The sequence below is a fragment of the Ctenopharyngodon idella genome, chromosome 14 (assembly GCF_019924925.1).
Source record: "Ctenopharyngodon idella isolate HZGC_01 chromosome 14, HZGC01, whole genome shotgun sequence".
Lineage (NCBI taxonomy): Eukaryota > Metazoa > Chordata > Actinopteri > Cypriniformes > Xenocyprididae > Ctenopharyngodon > Ctenopharyngodon idella.
Window position 1 is genome coordinate 24979410 of NC_067233.1, and position 19729 is coordinate 24999138.

Below are 19729 nucleotides of genomic sequence, written 5' to 3' on the forward strand. Positions count from 1 at the left end.
TGTGTTGGCATGGCAGCAATGAGAGTAAGTTGTTCGACCTCATCAGTGGCATGAGCGGATTTGTGTAGTATTTGCATGTTAAGGAGGGTGGAGATTTTTACAGCAGTTGTAGCTTCAGACTGCACTGGAAATAAATTGGATGCATACCTGCATTTGCCATGAGAATGTGTGTGTAATAAGATTAAGTTAGGTTAAGGAAATTAAGTGTAGTTTTATTTATTTAGTGCAGCTGTGTTTGCCCATAAACCGAGTGAGGAGTGTCATGTTTATTCATAAAATGTCAGGTTTATTTACATAAGCAACCTGATTAATACTGAATGCTATTGTCAGGTTTCCAATAAAGCTATCCCAGTAAAGGAAGCACAAAACATAACGCATCAACAGAACGCATTTCTGTGATCAGCTAGAATGATAATTTCTTCAAAAACATGTTGTAAATAGGCATCTTTGACGCTCTTCACTGAGTGTGCTCTTCTACACACGGGAGCGTTTGAAAGCAGGTGTCTATCAGCGGATCCCTAATATATCCGCTGATAGATGGAGCCACTGATAGACGGCTGCTTTCAAACGCTCTGGTGTGTATCTGTGTAAGCGCTCTGTGATAAGTGTCAAAGATGTCTATTTACAACATCTGTTGAGCATGTGAACATAATGGCCAATCAGAGGTGTTTAAGAATCTGCTTCAACAGCGCTCAAAATGCTAGGGGGAAATGCTGGTATCGTCACATTTTTAAAATTTCAGTACCGACTTGGTACCGAAGTCGGTACTTTTGACAACACTTTTTTTTTGTAGTGAGATGTGGGGTGGTTTAATGAGAGTGTGGGTGTGTGTCTGTTGAGCAAGAGAAATCTCTGTGTGTGTGGTATGAATGTTCTCCATTGTTTTGTTTCTCTGTGTTGATGAGTCATCAGTGAGGTCATTCGTGTTCGTCATCTCCACAGACAGCTGACTCTGACAGCTCTCTACAGCTCTATACCACAGTATCAGGGATTCTTCCCATAGAACACTTCCCTTCCAATGACTTTTGGATCAGGAATGTAAAATTTTCTGGAATGTAAATTCTCCTCAAGAGGCTGTAATAAACAGTCAAAGTGGCAGGTGGTTCAGAGGAGGTTTTAAGGGGCTGTATCCAACACTTTGGTAGCATTTAATTTATTGTAGTTATTGTAAGAGTTATTGTAATTTAAGTTACTGCACTAATTCCTTCCTCTCTCTGAGCCTTAGAATTCAACAGGCTGTTTTTGTTAGTATAGTGGTATAGCCAAATATAAATAACCAAAATCAAAAGAAAAATAAGAAATTATATTTTACATGAAGACAATGAAGCAAAACAATTTTCCGAATAATTTAACAAGAATACTTTAGGACAATTTTTTCATTGTAAGTATTGAGAACTTGAAGGGAAATAAGCACCAAATTGTCATGAAAATGCTAATTTCTTAACAGTACAAAAAATGTTGAAGTATGTTAAGTATACTTTATACAGTTTTTTTTTTTTTTTTTTTTTTTTTTTTTTTTTTTTTGTCATAAATGTCATAGTTATGAATAGCTTAGTTTCCATAAATGTCTTGGAGGACTGGGGAGGAAGCTTTGCACTGTGAACATTAGTGTTTGGCACATAGCACATCAAACTCTTTTATTTCAAAAGAGCCAGAAACCTCAGTCAGAAGGTCAGAGTGGTAACATAAATAATTTAGTGACCGTCTGTCTCTCTCAGAGCTGCGTGTGCGTGTATCAGATCTACAGCGGGAGGCACAGCTGGAGTCCGAGCGCTTGAAGGATGTGGAGTCTCGCCTGGCTCAGGCTAGCAGAGAGATCAGCACCAAAGAACAGAGTCTGACACGCACCCAAGACCAGCTGACCCGCGCGCAGACCCGCATCACACAGGAGACTGATCGGGTAAACGCACACAAAATAATGTGTTAATAATTTATTCCAGTAATACTATGAAATATTATTACAATTTAAAATAACTTTTCTATTGTAATATATTTTAAAATGTAATTTATTACTGTGATCAAAGCTGAATTTTCAGCATCATTACATACAGTCTTCAGTGTCACATGATCCTTCAGAAATCATTCTAATTCGCTGATTTGGTGTTCAAGAAACATTTATTATTATTATTATTATTATTATTATTATTATTATCATTGTTGAAATAGGTTGTGCTGCTTAATTTTTTCCAGGATTCTTTTATGAATAGAAAGTTCAAATAAGCAGCATTTATTTAAAATACAAATCTTTTGCAACATTGTAACCCCCGGTTTCACAGACCAGGCTTAAGACCATTCCTAGACTAAAATGCATGTATGAGCTGTTTTAGCTGAAAGCAACTTGCACTGACAAATCTTAAAATATGTCTGTGCCATTTGTTTTTTTTTTTTGTTTTTTTCCTCAAGATGCACACCAGTAATGTTTTTTTCTAAGGCATGGGTATAAAAGCTACTTAAATGTCCTAGTTAAACTAAGGCCTAATCCTGACTTAATCTAATCTCTATCTGTTAAACCAGGCCTAAATGTCTTTACTACTTTTTTGAGAATGAGTGTCTGCATTGTGTGCATTGAATGTTTAGAACATGTAATTATACCTGTGTGTGTGTGTGCGCGCGTGTTTTTTGTGATTTATGAGGACACAAATTTGTATAATGACATGGGTATTACACTGGTATTACGACATAAACGTGAAATATGAGGACTCATGAACATACTAAACAATGTTTTATTAAAAATGTAAAAATGCAGAATGTTTTCTGTGATGGGTAGGTTTAGGGGTAGTGTAGGGGGACAGAATGTACAGTTTGTACAGTATAAAAACCATTACACCTATGGAATGCCTTCACTTTGATAGCAAAACAAACCTGTGTGTGTTTGTGTATAGGTCCAGGCTGCTGAGCAGAAAGTCAAGCAACTTCAGGAGGAACTTAAGTGTCAAAGGCAGAATGCTGAAACCACCCGCTGCAATGCAGAACAGCGCAGGAAAGACATGGAGAGAGAACATCAGAGGGTGAGACAGAGCACATACACATGCCTGTGATTCATTGTTTCCTGCACTGCCCTGCTGCTAAATCTACAGCTCCATCGCAGTTGTATTTATCTTGCAGTCTTGGAATTGAATTTGTTTAATTTTTATTGCACTCTTCACAATGCATGCATTAATGCACAATGCATTATTTCAAAGCAGCCTAACAGAAAATTCCTCCTCCTGTAACTAAGAGATGGTTGTGATTTGTGTTTTGTAGGAGCTGTTGGAGTTGCAGAGAGAGAGACAGACTCTGGAGAGACAACATCAGCAGGAGAGCAACAGACTCAACCAGGAGATCCAGCAGGCCAGAGCACTTCACAACACACTGCAGGCTCAGCATGACAAGGTACCAGGGCTGAGGAGTGAACTAAATGTAGCGACCCTATTAACTTGACTACAGTAGTGTAGGAGTTTCTCAGCCTTTGTATAAATAGTGTAGCTTTATTCATGATTCACTGTTTTTAGCATATGGAGCATATGAATATTTTTGACACTGATTTCACAAAACAATTTGATTCCAATTCACAAGCTCTTTATTCAAATTTGATTCCATTTTCAATTTAGTATCGATTCACTGGGGTTGGGGCTGCTTTTATGTCCCCATCAATGTCAAAATCAAACCTACGCCCTTGAATTTATGTCACATGCCCTAGCACACGTAAAAATGTAGTCAGGGCTCCAGACTGCGACTAAATGGTCACATTTTGCGACCTTTTTTCATGCCAGTGCTACTGAATTTTGGTCACTGCTAATTTGCCTAACTCATAAATGCTGCCATTTCTGAAAGAAAATAAAATGGCAAACACGTAAAAATTTAAATATGCTGAAAAACATAGTTTTTCAGCATATTTAAATTTTTACAGGTTACAATTTTTACAGATGTTGTTTTTGTTAATGAAAATAAATTTACATCTGCATCCCAGCTGAAGCTACTGCCACTGTCAATTCAAATTACTGTCAAATGTGCATTTCCAATAGACAAAATTTAATATTATTAATACCCTCACCTCCCCGGTGCTACCTAGTCAGGTGCTGCTGGTGCCACTGCTCTCAAACGTTAGTCTAGAGGCCTGATACTAGCATTCTTTTGCTTTAGAAACCACATAGCAGTGCCGCAGCAACCAACTAGAACACGCAATGCAATAATGTCTTGTCTAGTGTTTAGACAAGCACCACTTGCAGCTGCTCACTTCTATGTCCTTAAATAGCTTCAGTGCAGTCAGCTATTTGTGATTTGCAGAAACTACATGTTTCCAGAAGGCTAGCCTGATTGCAGTTTATGTACTTTAGATTAAACTGTAGCTTCTGCTCTCTGTCCATTTCCTCTGTTTCTCTTTATTCTCTCTGGTTCTTGTTCTTTGTCTCATGGGAGCTCCAGGACCGTTGGTCAATGCACTAATGTCACCCCTCTCTCATGCTCCCACTGCTCATGTGTTTTCTCACACAATTCTATTCCTTTTTTCCTTTTTCTGTTTTTCCTCATCAGAGGACACTAGAGCGAAGGTCAGTGTCGTAATCTCGTTGTGATGTCTGTTTGAAACTCATAGCATGTTTTTTCAGAAATGTCTAATATTCTCCAGAGACGTGGGTACGAGGAGATATGGAGGTGATCAAGTTTGGTGTGTGTATGTTGGTAGTAAAATATCAACCCCAGATATATATTGTTCACTGATTGGTGTTATCTTAATTAATGCATTTAGCAAGTCTTGTATGATTCTGACCCCTGTTTATTGCTTTTGTAGAATTAGACATTCTTATAGTGCTGATAAGATACTGTGTGTTGAAGTAAGAGACAAACATGTGATACAAACATGTCAATACAGAGATCAATAATGTTGTCTCTATGCTGGTTGGACACATCTCATTCAGATGACTTGAGGTCATGGAATGTGCTGTTTCGACTCTGCTACTTTGATTATGATGATATTTTAAATGTTTCCCTTTTTATAAGATATTTACATGATTCTAAATCTGGATAGTGAGCACAAAAGTATTTTAGATAAGTGGTTTGCATGAATGTCTAATTCACATGAATAAGCCTTTGGATTCACTTCAGTAAACTTTGGTCTGCATGGTTTGTACATCATCTGGTCAAACTGCAAGACGCTTGACAAAGGGTGTTTTGCATTTTATGTTTCATGAATAAATCTCACCGTGTGTGTCACAGTTTCTATATCATGGGTTTGTGTGGCATCCTGCATGAAAATGAGTGACATGATTCAATCTGCCACAAACGCGGCTTTTTCTCTTGGGACACAGTCTAATCTTTCTGCTGACTGTTTGTTTTTCTCTCAGGTGTGTTTGCAGAAGCAGAGTTTGGAGAGAGATCTAGAGGATGTGAGAGGAAAACTGAAGAACACAGAGACCGACCTGAAAGAGAGTCAGAAGAGAGAGACACAGACTGAGGCCAAACTCTCGGTACAACAACATGCATAATCACACTGTCCTGAGAGACTCAAACTGAGGCCCTAGCATTCAAAAGTTTGGGGTCAGCAAGATAATTTTTTTTTTTTTTTTTTTTGAAAGAAATTAATACTTTTATTCAGCAAGGATGCATCAAATTGATTAAAAGTGACAGTAAAGACAGAATAATGTTATAAAAGATTTCTAATTCAAATAAATGCTGTTCTTTTGAACTTTGTTCATCAAAGAATATGAAGCAGCACAACTGTTTTCAACATTGATATTAATCAGAAATGTTTCTTGAGCAGTAAATCAGCATATTAAAATGATTTCTGAAGCACTATGTGACACTGAAGACTAGAGTAATTCAGCTTTGATCACAGGAATAAATTACATGTTAAAATATATTCCAATAAAAAAGTTATTTTAAATTGTTATAAGATTTCACAATAATACTATTTTTATTGTATTTTTGATCAAATAAATGCAGCTTTGGTGAGCAGAAGAGACTTCTTTTAAAAACATAAAAAACATCTAAATGATTTTTATTTATATTGCTCTGAAATATGAAGACAGTCTCTTTATTACCTATTTTTCTTTCTGGGGAGGTCATTAAAGGGTTAGTTCACCCAAAAATGAAACTTGTGTCATTAATTACTCACCCTCATGTCGTTCCAAACCCGTAAGACCTTCGTTTATCTTCAGAACGCAAATTAAGATATTTTTGATGAAATCCGAGAGGTATATGACTCGTCCATAGACGGCAATTTAACCAACACTTTCAAGGCCCAGAAAGGTACTAAAGACATCGTTATAACAGTCGACGTGACTGCAGTGGTTCAACCTTAATTTTATGAAGCGACGAGAATACTTTTTGTGTGCAAAAACAAAACAAAACAAAACAAAAATAACGATTTTATTCAACAATCTCTTCTCTTCCCTGTCATTATCCTTACGCAGGTGACGCAGTAAGCATAGTGAAGGCTTCTGTGTTTATGTCCGAAAGCCGGCTCAGTGTTGGCCAAAGCTGCACATGTGAGCAGCACAAGACGTGTGTGATGCTGACGCAGGAGCCGGCCAGTAATGTGCCAGCGTTCTGACCTAGAACCTGGAAGCGCTGGATGTAAACAGCGCATGAGAATGACACAGAAGAGAAGATATTGTTGTTTTGTTTTTGCGCACAAAAAGTATTCTCGTCGCTTTATAAAATTAAGGTTGAACCACTGGAGTCACATTGACTGTTTTAACAATGTCTTTACTACCTTTCTGGACTGTGCATGTGTCGGTTAAATTGCTGTCTGTGGACAAGTCATATACCTCTCGGACGCGCAAATACTTTATGAATGTAGCTGTCATTCCAGCCTACTACATTTGTACTAATTCAAGCGCGATCTCTCTGTATCTCCCAGCGCTGTCTAATAGACTGTGTCGAGACACATGCAAACACTATATGAATGTTATATTGCAACAGAGCGGAAATCAAGGCTTCGTCGGGACAGCGTTCTTGAAGATGAAGAGGTGCTCTTTAGTTTTTAACTGCAGTAGCCTAACTATTGTGCTTACTCACAGAATCAAACAACGCAGCATTTTATATAACACATTTACCATAATGAAATATGCTATTGCTTGGTTCGTTGATCCCTTGGGTCAGATTGCTTTCACACCACAAGCAAAATACCACAGAGTTATTTTGCAATCGGGCCAAGACCACGTCATTCAGGCGATCTCGGAGTGATTCTTTTGGTGCGGGTCCGAGCACGATTGCCGTGTTCACATATGACTAAACGAACCGAACCAAGGGAGAAAACGCACCACGTTCTGAAACAAATGCTCAGGTGTGAAAACACCCTTAATTTGTGTTCTGGAGATGAACGAAATTCTTACGGGTGTGGAACGACATGAGGGTGAGAAATTAATGACAATTTTCTTTTTTGGGTGAGCTAACCCTTTAAAAGGAGATTTGAGGATTTGGTTCAATTCTAAGGATATCAGCATTTTGGTGCACCCAGGTCAGAAATCAGGATGAAAAATAATTTTTATTTTCAATTTTTTCAGATCAAATATATAGAATAACTTATTATAAATGATAGGACAGAGATGCACTGATGTTCAACCAATCAGACACATACCTCAACAAGAGTGTCATTGTTATTGAACAGCATTGTCAAAGTCCAATCCGAATCCCCCGTCACAGTGTCTGGTAGATAAGGCAGTTATGACAGGGTGGAATATTACTACCTGCTGCCAGGTTTTTTTTATTTTTTTATTAGAATATATAAAAAATTACAATAGTGACACTAAATGTAACCTAATGGAATGTGAATTTGTTGTGCTTGCATTTCATTGACTTTCGTTTTAAAGCGCAATAGGAGTTACACTTTCGGTCAAGCTCGCATTTCCATTCGCGAACTTTTTGCAGATGAAAGTTGTAATAGCTAAATCTGATAAATCTAATATAGGATGCGTTGGGATATCAACATTTATTAACATGCTGAATGCGCTGCATATCAGTGTTTAGTTTCATGCTCAAATACAATGCCCGACATCTGAGTTATTTGATTGCTTTTAGGCTAGATGTTTCTTTAAAAAAATACTGATGTTATAATAATGCAGCAGTGCTTTTTTCGTCATATTTGTTCAATGGCATATGCTAATTCATATGACTTAGAAAACGCGCAGGCAATTTATGGAATGGAATGAATAATGTAGATAAATAAAGCACAAATCTGCCATAAACATAGCATTATAATGAGAACTTTATAGAAATCTGCAGTAAATTCTGTCCTTGCTAGTGTTTCATCGTGCTGTCATGAAAGCGCATCACAGCTCAGATATTTTCATTATCTCCATGATGGCCATGCCCCACCCCCCGCACACGCCCCACCCCTCGAGTACTCGATTACTCGTTTTTGAAACCTATCGATGATCGAAATGAAAAATTGCCAAAAATGCCCATTATAGTTACAGTAACTCTTACCATAATATACAGGTTTTGGTATTTTTACAAATGCATAAACTGTTTTTTTATTTCCTTTTTGAGAGTGTCCCCAAAAGTACACTACCAATCACAAGTTTGGGGTTGGTGTGAATTTTTTTTGAAAGTGTCATGTTCACCAAGGCTTCATTTGTTTGATCAAAAATACAGTAAAAACAGCAATGTTGTGAAATATTAATACACATTAAAATACCTGTTATATACCTTCAAAATAAAATTTTAATATATTTAAAATTGTAATTTATTCCTGTCATATGCTGATTTTCTGCCCAAGAAACTTTTATTTATTTATTTTTTTTATCAAAGTTGAAAAAAGTTCTGCTGCTTAATAGGTTTGTGGAAACTGATAATTTTTTTCAGTATTCTTTTACATTTAAACAAAAATCTTTTGTAGCAATGTAAAAGTCTTTACTGTCGCTTTTGATGAATACGAGTAATTTGTTACAAAACAAATAATTTCTTTAAAAAAAATATATATCTTACTGACCCCAAACTTTTGAACAGAGACCCAGATATAGAGAGGGACACACAGGCGAAGCTCTCAGTGCAACAGTACTGTTAATGACTCAGCTGAATACAGTCTCAGATATAGCACCATTATCTCCTTATGACTTGTTTCACGCTGGGGCTTGGGTTTAAGCTCTTTATTTTTAGACAGTATGCGTACAATGTAAGAGTCATGTATTATAATCACCAAAAGCTTTTATGATGTTCAAGTGCAGAGTAATGTTATATGCAGATCAGGATTGCAGTTAGATAACCTCTTTGTCTGCTTGAATACCTTCATTTTATGTATTTAGGTGTGTCTTTGTCAAGCATGCCTCACCCTGAACACCTTTGAGGATTCTGGTTGCTTTTCACTATTAAGTTTTGTTTGTGCAACAATACACTTGTATAATGTAGTTTTACTGCTCATGGATGAAAAAGTATCTTTAATTATCAACCTCATTTGACAAGCCTGTTGTGCTTCTCATCTTGTCCTGTAGGAGGCGCTGAGGGAGAACGAGAGTCTCACTGTGTCTCTGGGGCAGATGAAGAAACAGGAGAAAGCTCTACAGGAGGAAGTGAAGCGGTTGACCGAAGAGCTTGCTGAGGCCCTCAAGCTTATTAAAGAACTGCAGGGTGAGTCGGGAAGAATCTCTTCCACAGGGAGAACTGTGTTTGTGTGTTGGCCCCGCCCTGTTACACACATCATATGTGTTTGCCTCCCCCTTCTGGCCAGGCTTTGACAGTGCACCTTCAAAAACTGTTCTTGAAGTATTGAACTGTTGCTATGATTTGAAGTAACACATGCCAGAACCTTTAATAATAATAATAATAATAATGTTAAAAATAAATTAATTTTTTTATTAATTAATTAAAAAAATATAAAAAATTAAATAAAAATCTCTCTCTCTCTCTCTCTCTATATATATATATATATATATATATATATATATATATATATATATATATATATATAATATACATAAAATATAAGCCAGCTACAAGTCTTATAAGGAGTTCGTAGGCCGCTCTGCATACATTTTCACATTTTATCTACCAACTATGTCATTACTTAGGTTAAAATGATACTGATTGGTCAAGAAAACTAGACAAGATTAGTAATTTTCCACACATGGACAGATAGTTAGAAGCGTATCTCTATCCATCAAGATGCTGACGCCTGAACCCTGGACTAGGGCACAGAATGTCCTTCTAGGTCATGACAAGGCGTCTGCAGGTCTCCAGCCAAATGCCATCTGTTCACCGGTACCCATAAAGGACCTGTACAGAACACTTAGTGCACAAAGATACACATGATTCACAGCTTCTTCAAGGCTGAAGTTGGTGCAGGCTTAATAGGAAACTTTCCCAAAACATACTGATAAGTTGTGCTTTTCTCTCAGTGAGAAGTACAGACAGTATTAATTATTATTTTCTAGTGTTTGAAAATGAAAATAAATGCTTTAACATACATTGAAGAAGTTGTTCAAATAATTTAATATTTAGAAAGATAAATGTTGATTAATAACTTGATTATAAATCACTCAAGATATGTATTGAAGCAGCAGTGGATTCCAGAATCCAACCCTTCATTGCCTAGTAATAATATTTACCATATAATTTGTTAATTTTTCCTTTTTTTTTTTTTTTTTTCTTCATTCCTCTCTTTTCTTTAGCTCAGCTGGCCGCTCCTCCTCCAGCTGTGGCCGCTCCTCATTTCAGCTCTGCAGGAGACTGCTTCTCTCCCTCTGTTTCCCTCCATCATGACCGGTCTCCTCCTTACAACCACTCCTCTCAGAGAAAGAGGACCACTAAAATAGGACGAGCAAGAGAAGAGGATCTAATGAAGTACCCTTCCGGCAGAGAGCCAGGAGAGGGCATCGACTCGGAGCACATCAGAAAATTTGAGCCTGAGGAGTCACAGAAATTTAAAGGAAAAGGACGTCAAACACATCCAAGTGACTCTCTAAAGCTGAGTGAAACAGATGTAGACACCTCAGTGACTGAACAAGACACGGGTATTGAAGATGTGGACACAGAATCATTTACATCTGACTCAACCAGTGATATGATGCCTAAAAGTGAATCTGACATTTCTTGCAGCCTACAGGTAGACATTTCATATGGCACATCAGGTAAGACAGAAAAACGTGACTCGATGCCTCTGAAAGATCTTAAGAAGGAGAATACAGAGCTTCGTGATGAACTTAGAGATCTGAAATACGAGCTTCAGAAGCGACTCGAAGACCTCGAAACCCAGAGGAAAGCGGAAACGGAGGCCAGGACCAAACTGAAACAGTTGAGCCGTAAACACTCGACCCAGACAGAGCAGCAACGCACCAAAGCTGTTGAGCTCAAAGACAGTGTGGCGAAACTGGAAACCCAGCTGGAACAAGAGAAGAAGGAGAGCATGAAACTGAGAGAAACGCTTGATGCGCTTGAAAGAGAAGCCGAGATGAGGCTGGAAGAGAAGGAGAAAGACCAGGAAGAAGGAACCCAGCTGAAGAACGTCTTGGCTGAGATGAAGCAAAAGGAGACCGGCATGGAGGAAGAAATAATGCAAATGAAGAAGGAACTGCAAGACCTTCAGCTCAAGCTTGCAAAGGAACGGGAGGATAGAGAGAGGGAGAGAGAAGAGGAAAGGAAGCAGATCAGAAGAGAGGAAGTAGAAGCACTAAAGATTGCACAACTTCAAGAAGAGCTGGACAGTCTTCAAATGTCTAGGAGTTTAGAAGAGAAGATATCAAAAGACAATCTTCCTGTCACATACTTACAATTAGAACACCACCTAAACACAGATAAAAATGATGCTGTTATAGAAAACAGAGATTTGATTCCTTCTCCTGACATTCAAGAGTCCATCTGTGATTCTGTGAACCTTCACAATGCAAAGGTCTGCAAAGATACTAGAACAATTATGGATCTTGGAGCACAAACTGAGCCAACAGAGGACAAGACCTCAGCTGCAGAGACAGGCAGGACTCGAGCATTAAGCATAGATGCTTCAGATTTGGACAGCACTACCATTTTAGTTTTGGAGGTGGAGAGCTTGAGGGCAGCGCGAGACCAAGAGTCTGAGAAGGCAAAACTAGCTCAAGGAAAGCTGGAGGACCTACAGAAGCAAGTGATCACTCAGACTAAGCAACTTACCCAAGCTTTTGAAAGTCAGAGCAAGCACATTGAGAACCTGCTGGAAGAGTTGCATGATAAAGAATGCGCCCTCCAGAAGCAGGGTGAGGAACTGCAAAAATGTCTAGAGAAAATCAGTTTTCTTGAAGAAAAACGCACTAGGACGGACATCGGCCCCAATGACATCTCTACTCCTCCTGAACTGTCTACAGAGATCTCAAGAGAACTAAGCTGCGATTCTGTCTTCAGCAACACAAGTATAAGTGACCATGAAACGTTTAGTGAGGATACGCAACCGATTTTGAAGGAGAAGGTCTCACAGCCTACTGCACAGCTGCCTGTTAGTCAAAACGTTGATCAAACCAACACTAGTGAGATATCTGATAAGCTACAAGTGACTGAAGCTTCCAAGCCACATGAATTATGTCTCGCTTCAGACGTACATTGTGAAAATACTCCCAATTCTAGTGCAGATTCAGAAGCACAAGGACTTTCTGAGGTAACTGAAGAGAATGCAATGCCACATGAACAGCTGGATGTTTTGAACTTCCAACATCACATTCCAGAACCTTCCACAAATGATTTTAAGGAGCTAGAACAAGTAACAAAGGAATTACAAGATGCTCAGCTTGAGCTGAATGTGTTAAAGGCTCAGAATTCGGAGCTTGCTCTACAGGGAGGCGTGATGGAGGAAGAGCTTCTGACTGTTAAACAAGAGAATGAAGAGTTGAAATTGAAACTGAAGCACTTGGGCGAAGACACTTCTGCGAAACAAGATGCCTTACTTTTAGTGAACACTGAAAACAAAGAACTGTCAAGTACAAACAAAGAATTACAAAACGGCTCCTCATTAGGACAGGAGGAGTTGGTTGTTCTTCAAGAAAACTCTAAAGCAGAGGTTCAGTCTCTTCAGGAGCAGGTAAGTTTTAGTAAAATGGAAATGCCTTTTTTTTTTTTTTTTTTTTTTTTTTTTTTTTTTTAAAGTTGACATGAAATGGAAATTCACCTTAATTTTTTAAATGCCTCTTAATGATCTTATTGTGAACAAGCACAATTTTGACCTCGTAATCTTTAATTAAAATGTCATAACTCGATCTTCTGGTGAAATGATATACCGGTTGACGCGATTAACCAGTAGAAATTTGTCAACCGGTAGAGATTTTGGACTATCATCTCTATCGGTACTCCAGTAACATACTCCAGTAATTCTGCACTACTATAATTGCTCATTTAAACAAACCCTTATTAGTATTAAACTGCTTCCTTTATTTGCATGTATTTACATGTATTCTATGTTCAGTTTATTCTTTTATTTCATATTCTGTGTGTCCTTCAGATCCAGACATTACAAGACCAAATCCAGCACCTCTCTGAGCAGAACAGGACACAAGCTGAAGAACTAGATCTCTGGAAGCTCTCGACCATGGAAGAAACGGTGGGCAACAACTCGCCCTCAATCGTGCTAAAAGAGTTTGAGCTCTTCCTCCCCTGCAGTCCCAGCAAGCTGCACACACAGTCCCAAACTACAAGGTAACGTCCCTTGACTGGCATTTGTTGAAGATAAATATGTGATAAGCGACATGGTAATGTAAATTGTGTGTGTTCATAATAATTTAAAAGGCAGTGTGGGGTACTTAACATGAATTATGGGTATGTTGGTCTTGAGATGGGGAAGGTAAACACAGGTTCAGTGAATAAGGGATGTTTATGTAGGACCCTTAATGCAAGACCCTTTAGTTTGTGCTCTGTCTGCTGTAGAACCATGATGCACCAGTGCACTGTCGGAGACGTGACGTATCGGTCTGGATTAGATGGCACAAACGACCAGACCAACTTGGGGGAGCATGTGTCACCTGAAAGCCAAATGACACATGATGTGAGAGAATCTCAAGGACCTGCTGAGGTAAATAACTGTTCATAACGCATGGCATTATTTACATATGGGAAATTGTTGAACTGTTGAAAGTGTTGACCTGGACTTTTAAAGAGTAGTTTTCCAAGAATGAAAATTGACATTGTTTACTTTCCCTCTGTTGCTCTATATGACTTCTTCTGTGGAACGTAAGGAGAAATTTAGCAAGATGCACTGTTATTTCATTGCTTTGACCAAAAAGCACCATTAGATATTGTGTTAGAGTTTGCGTATGGATGTTTTTTTACTGGAGCATCCCCGTTCACTTTCATTGTATGGAAAGAGGCTGCATGAACATTCTGCTTAACATTGTCTTTTGTGAATATAGACTGAATAAAGATATAGTTTAGGCCAGGGAGTCATATTTATACTGCTCCAAACAGGCTTCATTTAAGCATTTTCCTCACTGTGTGCATTGCTTCTCTCCTCCACTAAAGACGTAAAGTGCCACACTGATAAAAAATAATAATAAATTTGACGTTGATGCATTATTTTAACTACAGTAGCAGAGAATGATTGGTTGATACTTTTGTTGAAACAATGTAGCAAATTAAAATTATTCAGATAAAAATATATAAATATATATGGCTCTGACCATTCAACTAAACTAAGTTTGACAAGTTAATGACATTAATGAACGTTTTTCCATCTACATTTAGCATTATTTATTAGCATATTAAGAGCATTTCATAATAAACAATGTTTTAATTGGGAAAAATATTTAGAGATCATCATTTCTGGCATGGAAAGACAACTGAAACTTTGAATGTTTTCTGCTTATAATGCTTTGATTATTAGATTATGTACTAGGGCTGTCACAATGTCAAATTTTTCACTACACTGTTATCGTGGCCACAATAACAATATATCGCGATATCTATAGAAATCTTAATTAAAGTTAATTAAACTTAATTTAAATAAATAAATAATGGTTGTGAACTAAGGGGTGTGATTTTTAAGCCCCCAATAATGCATCCATCCATTATAAAAATAGTCCACAAGGCTCCGGGGGGTTAATAAATGCCTTCTGAAGCGAAGCGACGGGTTTTTGTAAGAAAAATATCCATATTTAAAACTTTATTAACTATAATAACTAGTTTCCACCAGACAGCCATACGCATTGATTTGCGGTGAAAGAGTAACCTCTGACATGACGCAATGACAAACACTGAAGAGGATAGAGTAAAACAAAACACCGGTCATGAATAAGAAGTCTAAAACGAGAATTTTTAAAGAGAAATGTCAGAGGATTCCGATATAAGGGAAAAGAAGCTCGAGTTTGTTGCACAGCCCTATTTGTTTGAATCGCAAGAGATGTCTAAGCTTACGTTACTCCTACATCCTGTGTCATACATCGCGTCAGGGGTTACTCTTGTGGCACAAGTCGACTTGCGCAGTATGTGTACGCTCGTCTGCTGGAAGCTAGTTATTTTAGTTTATGAAGTTTTAAATATGGATATTTTCCTTGCAAAAACCAATTGCTTCACTTCAGAAGGCCTTTATTAACCCCAGGGAGTCATATGGATTATTTTATGATGGATGGATGCATTATTTAGGGCTTCAAAATTGCCCCATTATAACGCTTGAAAGTGGCAGGATATTTTTAATTATATCTCCGATTGTGTTTGTCTGAAAGAAGAAAGTCATATATACCTAGGATGGCTTGAGGGTGAGTGGGATAAGGGATATTTTTTGGGTGAACTAACCCTTTAATGTGCAATACCGCCACCTATTGTACGTTAGGATGTCAACCAGATACTGGCGCTGGATAATTTACATGTCATAATATCATATGTGTACTATTCATTCTGAATATTACATTATTACCAATACAGGCATATTGCAACACCCCTAATTAACACAATAACGATATTTCATTTTTTTAAATATCACTGTTATCGTCAATACCAGTATATCTTGACAGCCCTATTATGTACATTGCTTGTTTGTTTTTAGTAGGTTCATAAGTTAAGGAAAGCATCAAAATGGCCCACAGGGATTTAAGTTTCTCTTAAAAGGACAACTCTGAATCCCCAAACCTTTTTTTTTTGTTTCTCAGTTACAAGTCCTTCTATGTGCAATACTTGGATTTCTTATTGTAACAATACTAATAGTCTGATAAACCAGCTGCTCTTAGCTTTTAATATTTATATCCAATTAGACTCAACTGATATAATCACAATCACAACATTTTAGCCCACATTGTTCAGCCATACAAACAAGCACAGCAAACCCGGAGCTTTTTTTTTTCTTTTTTTTTAATATCGCAATCATGATTTTTATCAGAAAAAAGCCCTTATATAATCATGCATATTTGGAACGACATGATGGTGAGTATGTAAATGACAATAGACTTTTCTTTTCTTTTCTTTTCTTTTTTTCTTTTTTTTTGTCTGATAAAATACCTTTCAAATGATCACAGACCTATTCCTTTAATTGTTTTCAGAACCTTTTGACTGGAAATGAGGTGATGACTGAAGGACATGCTCAACACGAATGCGAGAGCAGCTCTGTTAACCACATTGACAAAAGTCCTCCTGTCTGTGTCTCAGATATAATGACTAGTAACACTGAAGACAAGCTGTCACCTCTACTGACCAAACCAACAGATTACAGTCATTCAGAGTCTCAGCCGGTTGCCTCATTGTCTCTTGAGGATCAGATCAAAGCGGCAGATGCCAGTGCAAACAGCCAGGAAGATGCCTTAATCAGTGTTTCCATCTCAACCAAATATCAGACAGAGGTAATCAACTCAAATACAATCACTGAGTCCTATGGGACTGCAGACTCCCAGAATTCTGATGTGTTATGCACTGGGCATAATGAGATTGACATTATGGAAACTGTTGCTTTGGAAAACCATGGGCTTTGTCATGGACATAGAACAAATAAACAGAGTGAACACCAGGCTACTGTGGAAAAAACACTCAAGAATGAACCTGCTCAGGGTCAAAGGGCAGAGGTCAGTGAGGTCATTGGAGTTCCTAACAGAACAGAGGTGAAGAGTGTGTCCACTCAGACAGAGAAGAGCCAAGAGCTAGATTTGAGGGACAGACATTCCCCCATCCATGCCTGCACCCAGACAGATGGAGAACAGCTGAAGACGGAGCAAGATGAAGGCAATAAAGAGCCTGCAGACTCGCCGCCCCTCTTTCAGGCCCCGCAGACTGTTACAAACCAACTGCTTTTACCCAGCATGTTTCCCATGAGCAACCCAGCTCACCTGGCTGAACGCATCCGGCAAAACCGCAGCCGCATGTCTGCCGCTTACGACGAGACCGAATACGAACCATACGGCTTGCCCGAGGTCGTCATGAAAGGTAAAAAGGGAAACAGTAGCATGAACGTTCTACAAAATGTCTCTTTTTGTCTTCCAAGGAAGAAAGTTATAAATTTTTATTATTATTAAAAGATTAAATGGTCTTGATTTGCACCTTTTTATCTCCTGAAGGATTTGCTGACATCCCCAGTGGACCTGCTTGTCCGTACGTCCTGCGCAGGGGGCTTCTGGGAACTGACGCAGTGCCCCTCCCACGCAGAGAAGCCACTCCCCAAGAGGAAGATGATGACATAGAGCCATAGTACTCGTACACACCTGATACCTCCCGTAGGTGTTTACTGTACATGCTCTGAAACGCATGTTTGTGTAATGCATTTAGAGAAGCATTTGAAGTCATTTCCACTGGTTATACTAATATAATTCACATTTCATAACAGCATCATCTGTATTTGTTTTCAGGTTTCCATGCTGAAGGAATTTCACTGCCTCTTTAATCATAATGTAAGCGTCAACGGTGTGTTCTGCTCACTATGATACTCGAGAGGATCTGAGTGCTGCCCTGTCATGTGATGTAGAATTTGAAGTTTTGCGCTCTCTTTTTCTTGATTTTTCTCATCAGCTGAAAGGCGATGCCTTAATGTGCATATTGATGTCATATAGTTTTGTTTGAGCAGTGGAGCCGTTTACAAAGCTTTGAAATGCCAATGTAATATATTTTTGTTTGCGTAAAGGTGGTGATAGCCCCTGTTTTAGAAACTTGAATTTTGTGAATAGCCTTATTTATTAACAGACACTTTGAAGACTTGCCTTCGTGCACTACTGTGAGAAAGAGAGAGTGTGTGTGTGTGTGTGTGTGTGTGGTAGGTATGACTCAGATCAACCTGAGACTGTTTCCGTTCCTTGTATGGCGATTCACTGTCAGACTGTTTCTTTCTCTCTCTCTGTCATCTAACGGCTTTATAACGCACAGTGGAGTATTTATATCATTGTCTGTTTGTAATGAAGCATTTGAGGGATGGATACGTTTTTGATTAGATTAATGTTTATCTGATTCACTGTCGTGTGTATTTGTGTGTACGTTTGCTGTAATGTGTTTCTTCTAAATGTCAAATGGTTTGTAGGATTTTCAGTTTGGAATGTTTACATTAATTAAACGTAAATGAAATCCAAATGTCTATGTTGATGTTTTTTTTTTTTTTTTTTTTTTCATTCTAGAAATATGTGCTTATTTTGGGGTTCTTTGGGTAATTTGCATTACATGGCTCTTTGAAATGCTTAATTTTGATTGGTCAACCAAAGCGTTCTTTTAAATATTTTTGAAATGACAGATAAACTGTATCATTTTAGTTATACACTATAATTTCCTACAAAGCTTGGCTTATTTTGTCTTGTATCTGCACTCTTCTCATATTCAAATAATTTTGACTCATATCAATTTCTTTTTACTGATTTATTTGGTAAGTAGCCATATAATAAAATCAGCCAATGGAAGCTTGTTTCCGCCTGAAATAAAAAAGGTAATTACATCGTTTTATTTCGCAATTGACTTTTCTCGCAATTTCGAGTTTATATCTCACAATTCTAACTTTTTTCTCAGAATTGCGAGAAACTCACAATTGTGAGTTATAAAGTCAGAATTGTAAGTTATAGTCAGAATCGCTTGATAAACTTGCAATTGCAAGGAAAAAAGTCAGAATTGCGAGGGGAAAAAAGCGAAATCTTGCAATTAAGACTTTTCTCTGAATTGTGAGGTATAAACTCGCAATTGCGTGTTATAATGTCCAGTTGTGAGGAAAACAGACAATTTTTTTCTCGCAAAATAACTCGCATTTGGTATAAAAAAGCAATTCTGACTTTATTCAATTAATTCAATTTATTCAATTCTGACGCAATTCAAAAAAGTCTGAATTGTGAGATAAAAAGTCGCAATTGCATTTTTTTATTTTATTTTTTTATTTAGTGACTGAAACAAGCTTCCATAATTAGCCAGTCATTATTGCAAATTACACGCAAATTTAGTCAGCTTTGCTTTATTTTTTGTTAGTGAGTTTTTTCTTTTTTTTTTTGTGAAACCATTTGTTTGTTTTTTCCATACATCTTATTTGTGGATTTGAAACCACTTTTACCCCATCCTTTTGTTACATTGCATATTATTTTACAAAAGATTTAAGATTCATGTGCAGCAGATCTATACGCAGCTTTTCTAAACAAAGTGGATTCAGTGCGACGGTTATCCAATCTAATCAGTCATTTAGAGAGTTAAGTACAACACTTCGGCTCTCTGTATTTTTAAAGACTCTCCGTTTGTGTCTTTTGGCTGAACAGGTTGTTCGAAGAGTCCGTGTTGAGTCTAGAGTGGATGCTTTTTTAACATTTCTATTCATCTGTAAAAAAAAAAAAAAAAAAAAAGGACTGTTGCCATCACACAAACCTGCTTTTATCACAAATAGTGTCCACAGTTAAACAACCTGTTTTGTAATAGATTCAGATAACTCATG

At 37.7% G+C, this 19729-nt stretch overlaps 1 protein-coding gene across 3 annotated transcripts in view; it reads left to right on the forward strand.

The window, feature by feature from the left end:
• The window catches only part of si:dkeyp-115e12.6 (centromere protein F), a 30709-nt gene extending 12307 nt beyond the window's left edge, over positions 1–18402 (forward strand). For all 3 annotated transcript variants that reach the window (XM_051918297.1, XM_051918296.1, XM_051918298.1), the window contains exons 7-17: positions 1719–1900; positions 2883–3008; positions 3244–3372; positions 5322–5444; positions 9411–9546; positions 10587–12958; positions 13376–13569; positions 13798–13942; positions 16398–17271; positions 17403–17558; positions 17691–18402. In XM_051918297.1, coding sequence (XP_051774257.1) covers positions 1719–1900; positions 2883–3008; positions 3244–3372; positions 5322–5444; positions 9411–9546; positions 10587–12958; positions 13376–13569; positions 13798–13942; positions 16398–17271; positions 17403–17533 — 4412 coding nt within the window. In that variant the 3' untranslated portion in view covers positions 17534–17558; positions 17691–18402. The remainder of the gene's footprint in view (positions 1–1718; positions 1901–2882; positions 3009–3243; positions 3373–5321; positions 5445–9410; positions 9547–10586; positions 12959–13375; positions 13570–13797; positions 13943–16397; positions 17272–17402; positions 17559–17690) is intronic.
• Positions 18403–19729: the final 1327 nt, after the last annotated feature.